This window comes from Archocentrus centrarchus, chromosome 7 (genome assembly GCF_007364275.1).
Source record: "Archocentrus centrarchus isolate MPI-CPG fArcCen1 chromosome 7, fArcCen1, whole genome shotgun sequence".
Lineage (NCBI taxonomy): Eukaryota > Metazoa > Chordata > Actinopteri > Cichliformes > Cichlidae > Archocentrus > Archocentrus centrarchus.
The window spans coordinates 22,438,615-22,454,716 of record NC_044352.1 but is presented as its reverse complement, the minus strand read 5'-3'; the positions used below and the strand labels follow the sequence as shown (position 1 = coordinate 22,454,716).

Sequence of the window (16,102 nt, the reverse complement as noted above, 5' to 3'; positions counted from 1 at the left end):
CTCCTCGTCTTCGCTGCTCTCTGACTCCAGCGTCGTGATGTCATCTTCTTCCTCTCCGTCCTCGCTCTCCTCCTCCTCTTCCTCCTCCTCCTCGCTGCTGTGCTGGTCCTCGTATGTCTGCATTACAGACGAGAGAGAAAAGAAGCTGATTGTGATCTTTGCTACACAATTACTTAAATCAATATTAACTTATTATATATAATTGTGTATTAATTAATATTAACTTTGTATGGTGGTCACTCAAGTTGGGGGCTTTATTAAATACTGTCCTGTTTTAAATGCTTTTCAATTCAATTTTCAAATTAACACCACGAAATCACAACCAGAGTCGCCTCGAGGTGAAAAGTTTCAGGATGTAATTAGTTCTGTACATTTTGGACTCGTTTATTTTGTAAATTTGACTGCCTGAAGTGTTAGAACCCATGGACATCACCCAGTGCTGTGTTGCCTTCTTTGAGATGACCTTTACTGCAGACACCTTCAGTTGCTGCATGTTTGTGGGTCTCTCTGCATTCAGTTTAGTGACTGAAAAGCTGCACTAGTGGGTTGAGATCAGGTGACTAACTTGGCCGTTGCAGAATATCTTGCTTTGAGAAACTCTCGGGTTGCTTTTGCAGTATGGCCAGGCAGGTGCACTGTGCAGGCTCTTTAGACATTTTCCAGTCAAGTCTAATGTGCCCTTCTTATTCTTGAGTGTACCCAGTGGTTTACACCTTGCTGTAAACCCTCTGTATTTACAGTCATGAAGGCGTCTGGATTGTGGACTTTGACGATGACATGCCCGAACTCTTCAAGAGTTCTTGACTTGGTTGTGAAGTAGTTTTCTGAACCATGGAAATAATTCTGTCATCAATCCACTTCAGTTGTCTTCTGTGGTCTTTCAGGCCTTTTGGTGTTGCTGAGCATCAGTGCATTCATTCTTTTTAACAATGAACCGATTGTTGATTTGGGCACTCCTTAAGTTTTTGCTGTCTGGTCTCTTTGTCAGGTTTATTTATTGGGGGTTTCAGCCTAATGACGGCTCCACTAACTTGTGCTGACATCTCTGACAGTTCCAGTGAACAACAACTAAATGCAAGATCACCACTTGGAATCAGCTCCAGATCTTTTGTTTGCTTATTTGACATGGGAAAAAAAAGGGATCATGCCTCATCTGACCATGAAATGATCTGTCAGTCAATTGTCCAATAAAGACCATGTGTAAAAATGGCTACAATCCCTAAACAGTTAATCCAATACTTTGGTTAAATCCCTTGAATTAAAGCTGAAAGTCTGCACTTCAATCACATATTGGTTGATTTAAACATCCTCTGTGGTGATGCACAGAGGCAAGACTACAAAAATTATTGTACAGGATTTCCTAAGGAGGATGTAGTGTTTAGGACAACTAGCTGTTCTAATAAATATTGAAAAAAAAAAATCATGTAATACAAAACAGTGATACAGAGTCCACTTTTATGAATTTCAGATATTAGAATTATTTCAGATAAAACCCAGCAGTCACAGTGGTGGGCCTTTCAAAGTGAACTATCCTTCCATCCATCCATCCATCCATCCATATATAACTGAACTGTGTACATGAGTCCCATTAATCAACCTAAATGGATTGGGGTGCTCCTAATACACCTCAACTTAAATGGCAGTTGAACACATCAAGTGAAGAAAATGGGATCCTATTGTATACTGCTGCAATAAAACAGCGAGAGGGATTAATGCACATTATGTTTTGCCTTTGAGAAACGCTGCATTACCTCAACAATTACCTCCTACAAACCAAATCCTTCAATTAAAAAAAAAACTTTGAAAGAGCCATTTTCTGTTCTGTTTAATAGAACTGATGATACAAAAAAAAAAAATCAAATTCACTCTTTACAAATCCATATTCCATGTGTGGACTCTAAAAGAAGTACCACTGAAATCAGTTTTTCTGAATTATCACTGAAGCCTGTTAAGAGTTTGTATTTGATCAGTTGAGTTTCCAGTTGAGTCAAATGTGTAAAGTCTCAGTGCTTTTCGGTGGCAAACCACCTTCGTGATTTAGTCACCTGTAAATAGCAGCATTAAGACTTAGAACAAGCCAAACCCTGGTAGTTCAGATATGTGTTGCAAGGCCATTTTAACAAACAGTAAAGTAACAGTGAGGAATTAGATGACTCAGAAAGACGTGATTCTGTCTGCAAATATATTCAACCCACAAGCTGACTCATTTGCTTCATTTTGGGCTTGTGGGAAAAGAAGCTGCTTCCTCTTGTTTCATTCTTTTATTTCAATGAGGGAGGTGATGTGACTTACATATTTGTATTAAAATCTCTCTCCCGTCCCCATAAGGCTGTTAATTATGAGGGCTCAGATATAAAACTAGGGCACAGTTTTTAACATCACCCAGTTTGCATTAGCAGGCGAAAAGCTGTCTGGGTTGCAGCCTAACCAGCAGTGAAATTCTGTTAAACAGCTTTTCACTAGTTAATCACCATCAGATTTTGGTTTTTTTTATAAACTCATTTTGCTTCCCTGCAGACGCTCTGTGTGGTTTTACCTCCATGGGGTTTACAGTGATGGTGAGAGCTGAATCGTCCCAGTCCATCTCATTCTCCTTGCCATTTTCCTGGTCCCTCATGGTGCGCTGATGTGCAGCTCGGATGCGGAACACGCCCAGGATGATCATGAACACCAGGAAGCTGACGCACACCACAATGACGATGGTGGCAGCACTGGGAACCACTGCGGGGAGGCAACCACATCGGGAAAAACAGAGTCACAAGTTAGATGTAAACCAACACTTTCACCGTCTTATCTGGGGAGATGCAGGTGCCACAGGTGTATCACTGTTTTGGCTTCATGGTGTGCTCTCAGGGATCTATACACGCATGCTTTTGGCTGCTCTAGTTGTGTTTCTTTAAAAAGCTTAGCCCGTCTCCCGCCAACCTGCTCCACTTTCCTCCATATTAGCAGGAAGGGCCCTTCCTTGTGCAGTGGTGAGCTTAGTGAGGCAGTCGGCTTAGACTGCAGAAACTGGAAAATAAAAGGTTGTGCTCAGAGCACCACCTTCTGTACAGATGTCACCACCTGCGCTCAGAAGTAATCCTTAAACTTGATCTATTAAACAGACAAACTACCAGCGTTTCATACATTCCCCACATCTGGTTAGTAGATTATATCTCCTGATTCATATAAGAACTTTTTCTACAGCAACAATTAAGATGATTACTGGATTGACTATGACAATTTAGTATTACACATTTCAGCACCTGAGGCCTGATGAGCGTTGACCAAGTTGTGACCAGACAGATCCACAGAGGCATGATGGACGGGGTTAATGAAGTTGGGCTGCACCATGGCATGTTTGGCATGCTCCACGGGACTGGCTGTGTGGATTACATTAACCTGGAGAGGAAATAAAAACATAAACCACACGTGAAGTGCTGGAACGCAAGAGTGTTTAGTACCACCAGGACACGTTGGTCATTATTCTGTGTTACAAGACAAACGCTCAGCCATACTCGACATTAAAGTCATTGCTGATGTAGCGACCATGAGTTCAGAGCAGACCCAGTTTAAACTTCCTGTCAAAGAGAGCCTCGTGTGCCAGTTCTTATAACCGAATAAGTTGCAGGACCTGCTCCTAGTTGGCCATGGTGTTCACACCTAGAACACAGAGGGGGATTAAAATGTGTTACATGCTGTAGCTGGGTTGCATGTAGTAATGCATTTAAATGTTTTCAGCTTTCAGTTCTTTTTCCTTCTTCTTTAAGCTCCTAATTTCTGCCAAAACTATCACTACACTATCAGTTTTCCAGAAAACCAGGGCTATACGCTGTTTAAAGGGTTCCTCGCCGAGCACATTTGTCTGTACAGTGATGACGAGGCCCATGTTGGAGGAGCTCATCTCCCAAGCCGCGCTGCTGCAGCTGGGACATGTCCACTTCAAGGCTCTCGTGCTCCCCGTTTCAGCTCGTCACCCACCACAGTCACTTCACACGTGTCCAGGTTGTGCATGATTTCCTCTGACACCACCGTCTCTTGGACTGAAAGAATAAAAACGATTAAGGAGGAAGGTTCAGAGCACTCCTTTGAAATGCATTGGTTTGTTGTGCCTGTAATGTATTTTTGATGTTTGGGTTCATTCTGGGTACTAAACCTGAAACAAAGGATGAGAGAGAGAAAAAAAAATCCAATTTCTATATCAAAATATGAAACAGCACTTTAAAAGACAGGTTAGAGATCTGTTTATTTAGGGGGAAAAAAAAGATTTCTTACTGCATTCCTTATTTTTTCACTAATTGTCTTCTACTTTCTAAAAACTAGATACAGAGTTAGAGCAAAGGAACAAATATTAGTGATTTTGTTTCAGATTAATCAAAAAAAGAAACCTGTAATCTCAACAATGGGAGTAAGAGGGAAATGGCACAGAATTGAGTATGTAAATGAGTAAAGTACAGAGATTATAAAATATGCAATGATGCAGCTTGCTCATTAGAAATGCTGGCCAACAGTATATCCTGCGTCCAGCAGCTAAGAGTCCAATAAAACAAGTACAGCAGATTATCTATTTATTATTCTGCTGCTAATGTGCAAACCACACACAGGCATCTGTGATAGCTGTCCATCATGATCTACTGCGGCTCTTATACAGTCTGCATTCTCAGTTTGCTTATCAACAAATTAATATTCATGCACCTACTGCTTACACCGTTTGACTCTTTAAGCTCCCTTTTTAATGACTTAATTATCTACTGTGACATCTCTTGTTTGTGTATTGTGTAAGGTGGGGCAGGGTAATGCAGGTGATAGCAAGTGATCTCTGTAAGCCCTTTTGTCCCATATGGCCTGCTGCTCACCACAGGACATCATATCTTGTGGTAACTGTGTCAGCCTCCAGCGCATGTCTATTGTGTCTCCTCCTCTTAACTTACGTGCAAACCCAACAGATGGCACGGCTGGTCACTGACCCCTCCCATAAAGTAGTAAACAACTTAACCCTTCTCTCTCCCTCCTCTCGCTCTGTTTTTCCAATCCCTTCATCCCCCGAGCATAATCCTCCACATAAACTGCTACTGTATTTCTACCCAGATATCAGCTGTTTCTGCAGAATCATTCATTATCAGAGGTACAGACAGGTGACAATTTAAAGGAAAAATCTAATCAGTGAGTCTGTGTCCTGTGGGTGTGGCCACAGATTTAGATTCTGCTTGTCGTACGGGAGGGGAGGTATGTGCACACGCACAGCCGCAAGTGGCTGCAGCTCAGGAGATGAAGGGGGTTGTCTATGAATTGGAAGGTTGGCGGTTTGATCCCTAGCTCCTCCAGTCTGCATGTGCCCCAGACACCCCAACACAGAGTGCGAGTGTTCACACAGAAAGTGCTTAAAGGCTTAGACTAAAGCACTGCATAATTTTGTGAACGAGTCTTGTAGTAAAAAGCTAAGTATGAGCCCATTTACAATTTAAATTATTAAGTTATTTACAAGTTTATATTTGGCATCTTTTTTCTCACAAATTACAGAGGAATAAAATCAGCTGCTCTGCAGTGAGCCTCTAATCCTGCACATCAAACAACTCCACCATCTTAAACTGCAGCTGGTGACAGAAATCCTTGCTCTGCTCTGCAGCTTTAGCGTGCTCAGTGTAGCAGTACACAACCAGTTCTCCAACTGCTGCAGGTTTTTTGTTTGACCCTCCACCTCACAGCAGATCTCCAGGAGAAAGACTACAGTCATCAGCACGCTTTCCAAGATGGTGGAGTTGGATTCCATCCAACCGCCAGACGGGAAACTCACTGTGGAAGCAGCTACTTCATGTCGACCAACAAAACAGCAACCTGGCCAATGAAGCAGCTGGTGGGGAAAATAGGGCTAGCTGCTAAAATGAGCAGCAAAAAAGACTTGTGCAGCTGTTCATATATACAAGTGGCTGATCAATGGTTCAGATTTTTACTTTATCTACATCAAGGCAATGACTACTAAATAAGCAGCCATGTTTAAATTTCCAGTAGAAGAGAAAAATACTAACAATCCAGTAAAAAACACAAAGTTTAACTCCTATGTATATGCTAAATCCTTTTAGCATGATAAGAGGTTGCTTCAGAGTCCAGTGTGCACATCTCTTACCTGTAGGGTCATCGTCAGCTCCCTCTGCAGCTTCAGACTCTGTGTTCGGCCCTCACTTCTCGGGTGATGGTGCTCACAATGCGTAGCTCGGGGAACAGAGTCACTCCTTCCTGGCTCTCCAAATTCAGCTGCACTGCGGGCGAAGTGGTCAATGCCGCTCAGGCTGATTTGGGTTTTCTGGCTGCAGCACCATCACATAACCTTCAGCATCCTGGCACTGTTACACAGGACTCCTCATGGAAGCATGGGGGGAAGAGGGGAGAGGAAGAGGGCAGAAGGGAAGGGGGGGGGGGGTGGAAGAAAAGAAAAAAGAAAAGAGGAGAGAGAGAGAGAGAGAGAGAGAGAGAGCCCGAGAGAGAGGAGAGAGAGAGAGAGAAGAGGCCCGAGAGAGAGAGAGAGAGAGAGAGAGAGAGGCCCGAGGAGAGAGAGAGAGAGAGAGATAGAGAGAGAGGCCCGAGGAGAGAGAGAGAGAGATGAGAGAGAGAGAGGCCCGAGAGAGAGCGATAGAGGAGAGAGAGAGAGAGAGAGAGGCCCGAGAGAGAGAGATAGAGAGAGAGGCCCGAGATAGAGGAGAGAGAGAGAGAGAGAGAGAGATAGAGAGAGAGATAGAGAGAGAGAGAGAGAGAGATAGAGAGAGAGAGAGAGAGAGAGAGATAGATATAGAGATATATAGATATATATATATATATATATATATATATATATATATATATATATATATATATATATATATATATATATATATATATAGGAACACGAGCACATTCTACCTTTTCACTGGCATAAAATGTCACTTTCACTGCACGCGATTGCCACTTTACATAAAATTCTTATTCCAATTCTTCCCCATCAATTAGAAGAATTACCTATCGCATATTTTTTAAGAAAAAAAACCAACATAATTTTGGCCTGATTTTTCAGTCCTCAGTATAAAACTGGGCGCTGATGCACATTTGTGCATCAGCGCCCATTTAACAAATGTTTTAAAACGGCTTCACCAACTGGAAGAAATCTTGGACTAGGCTCAGAACAAACACGAGCGCCTTGATACATTCATTTCATACTGATGTATGAAATCAGTAAAAGTACTGCTGTTCTTATTGACTTTCCAGTGCTGCATACATCAAAGAGAATTAAAAAAAAAAGAACAGAAAAAAAAAGAAGCATACTGCTCTTCTGTCCGTCATTCTCAAGCACCAAAATACCTTGTGTTTACTCCCTTTGTTATGGGCATCAGGTAAAACTCTTGACCTCTATTTTACCTCAATAAACCATCCTTACATTTTAAGTAGCAACAGAAATGCTTTCTGAATGTCTATGAGGCAGAAAGGAGCTGCTTTATAAACAACACAGGGCAGCTGCTGCCAGCCAGCACATGAATTGAGAAGACAGAGGCCAAGCTGAGAAACTAAAAAGTACTTCTGGCTTCTACTTACTTGACGGTGGTGGAGATACTCAGGTGTCTGATGCCAGGGGTTGGGAACTGGCGGGAGTTTAAGTAGGAGATGTGCTGCATGACCTTGTCAAAGGCATCAATGTCGTCGCCTTCCACGGTCAGAGAGGACTGGTTGGGGTTGAATTCCACCTGAGAGAAGAAAACAGATGAAGGAATTATGAAAAAAAAAAAAATAATGTGACCTGTGACTGATACTGAGCTATAACTGAAACACATGACAAGCTAGTTCAAGTCATTGATCATGCATCACATACAATCCTTTCCAGCTTCAGTCCAGGAGAACCTGTTGAAACAATCCAATCAGCTAAAAATGTACCTTATCTGTTACTGCAGTGATAACTGAAAGCGTAAAGATTCCCTAAAAGTTCCAAGATTGGTTGAACTGACCACAGTTCATCCATTAAAGCAAGCTGTTGAAAGGAGTTCAAAGTAGATTTCCTCTTAACGTTAACAAATCTCAAGCTTTGCTATGACTGTTTTACCCTCCTCACCTTGACAGCTGAAGCTACTTCCTCAGGCAGCTGCACACCCAGTCCTTCTTTGCAGGTGTACAAACAGTCGATCACCTTCTTGTTCTCCAGCTTGCCAGAGCGGATAATCAGCCCTGCTAGGTTACCCCGGAAAAACTGAGCCATTCGAGCATTTCCACCTGGTTTCCAATATAAATACGAGGAGAGGACGACAATAACACAAACGCATAAAAGTTATTTAGGGGTACATTTCACAAGCTTCACCTTTTCGGAGCTGGAGATTCAAGCATGCTCTCTGAATGTACAAAGCTGGTGTGAATGGAGTTCATGCAAGTTAGTATGTGTGCCCTTGAAAGGCCCGAGGGCCAGAGAGCAAGACAGGCAAATGATGGATGAGTTTATACACGCCTGCGGCACATGCAACATTTGCAATAAAGGGGTGAACGGCTTAGTTACTGTGGGAAAAGAAATGGCATCAACAAAAAAAAAACAAAAAAAAACTCAAGAAGGGATTATGTAAGATAATGATGAATTAATCCTCTTCAGACACCTCATTTTCACAAAATAACCATCTTGAGGACTGCATAGTGCTCAGAATGCATGATCTGGAATTTGGAGCCTTAACATTTGGAGAGAGGTGCACCTCTGTCTTCCAGCTACATTATAATCAGTATTGGGCTGCACCACTGCAGAGTCAGCGACAAACTCTACATCTCAAGGTCGAGCATTCATCCAGTGATGTGTGCGTGCGCTGCTGCAGGTTTGTTATCTGATATGGAGGAGTTACTGCTTCCAACTTCAAGGTCATGCTCTGGGGAAAAAAAAAGCCTGCATGGCTAAAACGCTGCAGCTGGGTCAGACTCTTGTGCTTGTTGTGTGTCTATTTGTGTTCTGCTGGTGTATCAAATGGTGGTTTAAAAAAAAATAAAAAAATACTGCTTAGCTGTTGCAGAAAGAAGAGCAAATAAATGGGAGTCAGGTGCCACTGAATAACACTAAACTTCTCAATACTGCCTCATGCAGCAAGGAGTCATCAACAAAAACAAATTCTTTTTGTATCTAGAATGTATAAGAATCATTCTAGTCTTAAATGGTATGAGGATGCAATTAGCATGGTGGGACATTGTGGACACATGGACATATCTGAGGAGTAAAGGGAAAGACTTGGGCAACCTGAACTGTGCTCAGAGACTGTCTCAGTGTCATTGTCATGTCCTGAGTTTTCTGTAAAGGACAGAAACAAGAGAGCAGGAAGAGACAGGGAGGAAGGTTGAGGATCTGGAGGAGAGATTCAGATGCTACATATGAGGTCATGGTGCATTAATCTAACAAAGAGTTAATAGGTCGTTGGCTTAATATAAAATAATATTCGTGTATTTTACACAAGCTCACATTTAAACAAGAAAAGAAAATATCAAGTAGCATAAGTATAGTTTTAACAGCTTTCCAGTAAAAGACATCAAAATGTTATAAAAGCAGAGCATCAAACATACATAAGGACTCATATGCTTCAGTCTCAAAGGAAATTTATAAATTTTGTCATATAAGAGAGCTCTCAAATAGTCAGTTACACAGTTTACCTTGCCAGCAGGCACCAATGGTGAGCTGAGTTTCGATCTTGGAGGCGTGCATCGGGTAGTCCTCCGTAACCAGGAAGGGCTCAAAGGTGGTCCCATCCACAAATAGAGAAACAGTGGGGAATTCCACATTTAGCACGTAGTGATGCCACTCTTTGTCACACACCTATAAAGATGACAGCAGAAAGAATGAAAAGCTGAAATCTACGTTGTGCAATTTGATATTATTTTCTAATTTAATGTTCTGCCTCGTCCTGTACACTGGCACAAAGTTATTTTTGGAAGCAGCGGACCTGGTCAAGCTTCCAGTGAAACTCTGCGGGTTTGTAGTTCTCTGCCTCAGATGGGTCCTGGCGTAGGAGAAAGATCAGCCTGCAGTTGTGGACGTAGAGCGAGTAGTGGTGTCTGTTCATCTCTGCAGAGAAGAATATGACACGAGAGGTCAGGATGAGAAACACTTCACCAATATTGCCAGTTAACCATTTTTGGTACACTACCAAACATGAAGCAAATGACATTTGTAAAATATGAGGTTTCATTTAGTTAATACATTTTCAACTGTTTTGATTTACATTTTATACACTGCTCCAAATTTAGTTTCACAGGGTTCTGCAAAACTAAATACAATGTGAGATTCATTCCTCTGCTCCAGACTCTGTCGAGCGTAACTCATGACTGACCCATGATCTCATAGGTATGGGAGCTTCCTGTCCAGGCCACAGCCCTTCTGACATAATCCGCCTTATATAAGCAGTTGGACAGAAGCTGATGAGCTGCCTCCCTGTCACTGGCCACAGCAGAGACTTTACAGTCTATAAGATCCAGGATCTTGCGAGCACACAGAAAATTTACAAAATACTGACAAAAATGGAAAGGTCAGCGAGCGCTCGGCACGACGTGAGAAAGAAAATGTAAAAGGAAGCAAGGCTCCATGTGTTACACCACCAGCTGGGCACAAACGCTGATTGTAGACTGAAGTTCCAATAATAGGTTTTTTTGTTGCTGTCGTGTTTAAATCAGAAGATATCTTTTCAGACACCATCTGTGCACCAGTAATGAGTATGCCTGTCAGACTGTAGGTTTGACCTAGCCACCAGATATTTTAATGGCAGTTTTGAGATAAATGAGTCTATATACATGTATGAAACAAAGACACTATGACCTAAAAATGAAGAAAAATTCATTCTGAACTCTTCAAATCTTTTATATTACTACTACTACTACTACTACTAACCTATGCTACAGTACTGTTTGGCCCGATTATGCTGTTAGCAAACTGATACACTTAATCACATTAAGAAAATGGGGTGGTATCATTTATACACTAAAAACAGGTCAGTTTTGTTAGGTGGTTTCGAGGCGTGTATAATTGAACTCTTGTGAATATAAAAAAAGATGCTATTGAAATAAAAGAATAAGATGTTTTCATAAGGTGCTGTAGGTGCATAAAGGCTAAAAACAGGTTGCTTTAGCCTGTTACTAGGTGGTTGCCTGGCAATGTGATGGCATCATAATATCTGATTTAGATAAGAACCTTCAGGGGTCTATGATGCACCTGTGTGCCAAGTCTCATTGCTCTTGTACAGAGATTTTTGTGTATCATAGTAAAGCTAAATCTTCAACTAATGTGGCGTGATAGAAAGTTTTCATCTAGACAGTGAGTCCATTAGCTTTTATTTTTGTTTTTTTAAACAGCTGGATATTAGTTTAAGTGTGTTTATTTCATTCAGAATAAAATGTGACACTTCGAGGACTCCTACCTGTCTTGTCAGAGTTGCAGAGGATGGTCTCTTTCTCATGGGCCCCAGGGCCATGTCTCATCCACACAGAAATGGTGAAGGGGTCCTTCAGGCTGGTGCTCACCATACCATTAGGAACCTTGATGGCCTGGGTGCCGTTAAACTCAAACACCTGATCGCTGTCGTGCCCGTTGTCAGTGGGCAGCCCTACGGTCCAGTTGGTAGAGCTGCTGGGAGCAGGAAGGAGCTCCACAGTGCCAGAACTGGCTCCTAAAGAACAAAGATGGCAGCGTTAGCTCTATTTGGTTCTTGGATTTATCAAAATGCAAAACGAATAAAATTAACTCTAATTACAACTACTGACAATAACTATTTCCAGTTACTTACCACACAACTTATGCAGCGACTTCTCTGAGTAGGTGTCACGGTCACAGCCCTTTCCAATATGGTTGGTTTCCAGTTCAATACTGGCTCGGATAGAGGTGATTGGCTCATCACAAGTCTCCAAATGCATGCTGGGGAAAAGGGCCAAACTACCAGTGCCAGGCTCATATTCAATCCTCTTACTGAAGCCTGAAAAAGAAGGAGGGAGAGTAAAAAGGATGAAAAGGGTTCTTTAAGGTGGGCATTATGTACAGGCCTCTTTAATACTAATCACTCATTAAGAAATATTCCACTTCTTTTGAGTGTGATAAAGGCTTTATAGCTTAAAGGAGTTCAATTATCCTCCTGACAATGCAGCCTGTTTGGACTGCATCAATAGATCATTTATATTCAACACAAAAGGCACACCTTAACAGTGATGGCTGGCAAGCTACAACAAAAGAGGAGAGCTTTGATACCTTGCCAGCTGGGTTTGCAGGTGGGCTTGACGCTGATCTTGACCAGCACGTCCTCAGAGGCTCGGTTCTTCCCGCAGTCGTAGGCGGTCACAGTCAGTTTATACATGCGCTCTTTGCCGTAGCTCAGTTTTTCTGTGTTCTTGATGAAGCCTGAGCAAAGCAAGGGAAAAAAAATAGTTTAAATACCAGGACCACTCTTTGCTTAACTTCAAAGCTGCAGCTGTGCTAAAACTGGCAGAGGTATCTGTAAAATAAAAGTACAATATACTGACAGACAACTCTTAGGGCCACCTCATAATATTTTGACTTGATCTTTTCCTTGAGATGCTGTACTGAAAGTTAATTTTCAAAGTCTGTGTGTGTGTGTGTGTGTGTGTGTGTGTGTGTGTGTGTGTGTGTGTGTGTGTGTGTGTGTGTGTGTGTGTGTGTGTGTGTGTGTGTGTGTATAGAGTCTCACAATCAAAGTGAAAGAGATGGAATGTGCTGGATCGAGATCAGCTCCCATCTCGGGTTCTTTACGTTAAACATTAGCTGTCAAATTTAAACACAATCATTGCTCATCACTGACTGATCTCTTCACATTACCGCCTGACCAATATCCTCAGATTTTTTCCAAATCAGAACTACACATTATATTTGTTGGATGTTGAACACTGGATCTTTAAAATACTAATCACTGGCCAACTTGGTGACATTCACAGAAGGCCGTCATTGTCTTGCAAGCCGACAAGTTAGTGCTGAATTATGAATGACAGCCCTGCAGTGTCATCATTTAAACAAATCGAGGAACACTGTGATGCGTGCCAATGCACTCACGGCTCTGAAAACACTGCAGCGCATGCCTAAAACAGGCACAGAGACAAGGGTGCTACATGAACATCCTTACCATCCTTGTCGATGGTGAAGGGCACATCAGGGGTCACAATCTCGTAGTTGCAGATCTGGCTAAACTGGAACGAGCAGTCGGCATCAACTGCCTCCACCTTCAGGATGCTGTCGTATTTCTTTCCCTCGATAACGGTGGCTTTGTAGGATTTCTCCTTGAACACTGGAGAATACTCATTGATGTCGTTCACTTGGATGTGGACAGTGGCCCTGATAGGGACATATTTAAGTTGGATAGTCAATTTAAAACAAACCAAAAAAAAAAAAAAAAAAAAAAAAAAAAAAAAAACCACAGCAATTTTTTTTTTGATTTAATTATGAAAGACCGACAAAACAGAAGATATGAAAAGGATGATTACCATGATTGTCCTTTATTAAAGGATATATTACTGCAGATGGAAACAATCTTCTGTTGATAGTGGACCTGATTCAACAATATCATTTAGCCTACTGATTTTTGTTTTCCTGAAATAGGTTCAGCTCAGTTTTCTGTTGACAGACTAATCAAATAACTGTCTAATCACAGCCCTTATTCCATTCACCTTTTTGGGGGGAAATTTCAATTAAGAAGCTCCTTTCACTCCTCCTCACTCTCTGATTCATGAGGGGAAATCCCCACAATCCAGATGTGCATTCATGTCCCCAAACGTTCATGGATAATTACGCGGCTCATTCAGGAAAGGATTCCCCCAACAGTTCCCACAATCAGCATAAAGACTTAACAGAACATAGCTTTTGATTTTATGCTAAACCCACGTATCTACATTTACAGGTTTGTGCAGTTGCTCTGCTTTGCATTCATAAACTGTTGGAACAAATGCATCAGATCTGATGATGCATTTGATCCAAAACCAGAATTGCTCCCTTTTCTTATTTAGAGGAGACCTAAAATGTTCTTTTCTTCATACAATAGTCAATATTCATATACTGAATATAGCCAAAGTTTCACATAGTGGCATCAGGGTGATCCCTGTGAGCCAAAAGCTGAGGGCTTCAGACGGCTCTAAAGGCTCACTTTTTGACAGTTTTTTTTTTTTTTTTTAGTTTTATCTCAGTATGATGTCAATAAGAGTAAAAATACCTCAAATGGTCATGATAGGCACTTCTTTCTCACTGGCTGTGAGAAAGAAGAGCCTGAGTAATTTCTTCTTCAGACCTTCTGTTCATGAGAGGCAGCCAATCAGAAAAAAGGGAAAGGAGCTGCAGCTTGTTTCAGTTAAAAAAGAAAAAGGAGGCGCTGCAACAAGGATCACTAGGGAAAATTTTACTCAATGATCAATATATTGTTTTTCATTTAAAAAATGATCTCAAAGAAAATGCACTCATTAGTGCAAAACTAGGGCAGCACGGTGGCGTAGTGGTTAGCACTGCTGCCTCACAGTTAGAATACCATCTGGAAGGCCTGGGTTCGATTCCACCTTGGCCCAGGCCTCTCCTTCTCTCTGTGTGGAGTTTGCATGTTCTCCCCGTGCTTGCGTGGGTTTCCTCCGGGTACTCCGGTTTCCTCCCACATTCCAAAGACATGCACTTACTGGGGTTAGGTTAATTGGCTAATCTAAATTGCCCATAGGTGTGAATGAGAGCATGAATGTGAGTGTGAAAGGTTGTCTGTCCCTCTGTGTTGGCCCTGCAACAGGCTGGCGACCTGTTCAGGGTGTACCCTGCCTCTCGCCCTATGACAGCTGGGATAGGCTCCAGCCCCCCCGCGACCCTTAACAGGATGTGCGGAAGCGAATGGATGGATGGATAGTGCAAAACTTTTAAGTACAGCTGTCAAACTAAGCAGATTGGGTACAGAGATGACAGGGCTGGTAGGAGTTGACTCACTTGTGGGACTTCTTCATGTTGGCGCCATCAGGACCCTCTCCACAGTCATAGGCTTGGATGGTGAAGGTGTGCTCCTTCTGCAGCTCACAGTCCAGCTTGTCCTTTGCCCTGATAACCCCCTCTCCAGTGGACTTGTCCAGGACCACTGCCTCAAAGGGGACATTCTGCCCATGGATCCTGAAGCCGCAAATCTCACCTGAACACGTTAAGAGCCAAAAGAGAGCTTGCTCAGAATAACTGATGACCGCGGTGAAATTTACATTTCAAATTAAGCGATTAAGCAATTATTTTAACCACAAAACAAATAAATTCACGCCCAAAAAATAAAATAAAATAAAATCAGCCACAGGTTTTGGGAGCCAGGGAGTTGTAGATTGAGATGTGTGGTGTCTGTGGAGGAAGCCCATATGGGTGAGTAGTTGGGGGGGGCGTTGGAGAGGGTGGGTGACATTAAGTATCAGTACAGAGTGTATATTCCAAGCCACTTGAAAACATTGCATCCATCATGCAGGCAGAAACTGAAAAGAAAAAAAAATGTGGATAGGCATTTCACAGGAGTACTTAAGATATTAAAAATGTAAGTCATGAAACCTAGCTTAAAAAGTAAGCACATAGAGCACAGTATATGAAGAGATCATTTTCTTTATAAAGAATAAAAATTACAACCTATCTCATGAGTGAAACAATATATAGCACAAATAATAGGAATAAAAACAAAATTGAAATTCCTAACAATGGAGAGCATTGAGATAAGGTGATACAGCACCAATTCAGTCATCAAAACCCCAAAAGGTCTGTGAAAGAAAAAAAAAAAAAAAAAAAAGCCCAGACAACACTTATAAGATTTTGGCACAATTTAAGAAAAAAAGTCTTCCTGTGTAATTTTGCCTCTTACCCAAAACTACTGCAAAATGAACTGAAAATAAAACCATGAAATCATAGAGAACTAAACCAGTACAATAACAGTTCTCAAACAAAAAGTACTGGATGAGACCTGGGGTTAGAAATATCAACTTGCTTGACATCCACATCAAATGACAACTGCAGCCATGCTAATGGTAGAGATTAGTGGTGGAGAATTAAATCAAGAGATCCACTGAGGCAAAGATGCAATAACAGAAACTTTGCAGCAGAGAGTTTGCATTGGTTAACAATCTCAGCAATCTCATTTGAAGGCTTAAATGTCAGAAAGGTTCACAG

The 16,102-nt window shown here is 41.8% G+C and overlaps 1 protein-coding gene across 1 annotated transcript in view; it reads right to left on the bottom strand.

Annotated features, from left to right (window-relative positions):
- Positions 1–16,102, bottom strand: part of clstn1 (calsyntenin 1) — a 39,149-nt gene that overhangs the window by 3,332 nt on the left and 19,715 nt on the right. Inside the window, 22 exon segments of the mRNA XM_030732985.1 lie at positions 1–117; positions 2,537–2,721; positions 3,249–3,384; positions 3,485–3,647; positions 3,855–3,889; positions 3,891–3,947; positions 3,949–4,025; positions 6,107–6,149; positions 6,151–6,225; positions 6,227–6,275; positions 6,277–6,317; positions 6,319–6,352; positions 7,543–7,691; positions 8,054–8,211; positions 9,206–9,256; positions 9,613–9,775; positions 9,903–10,024; positions 11,370–11,618; positions 11,736–11,921; positions 12,191–12,340; positions 13,077–13,285; positions 14,903–15,098. Of these exon segments, the coding sequence (XP_030588845.1) occupies positions 1–117; positions 2,537–2,721; positions 3,249–3,384; positions 3,485–3,647; positions 3,855–3,889; positions 3,891–3,947; positions 3,949–4,025; positions 6,107–6,149; positions 6,151–6,225; positions 6,227–6,275; positions 6,277–6,317; positions 6,319–6,352; positions 7,543–7,691; positions 8,054–8,211; positions 9,206–9,256; positions 9,613–9,775; positions 9,903–10,024; positions 11,370–11,618; positions 11,736–11,921; positions 12,191–12,340; positions 13,077–13,285; positions 14,903–15,098 (2,645 nt within the window).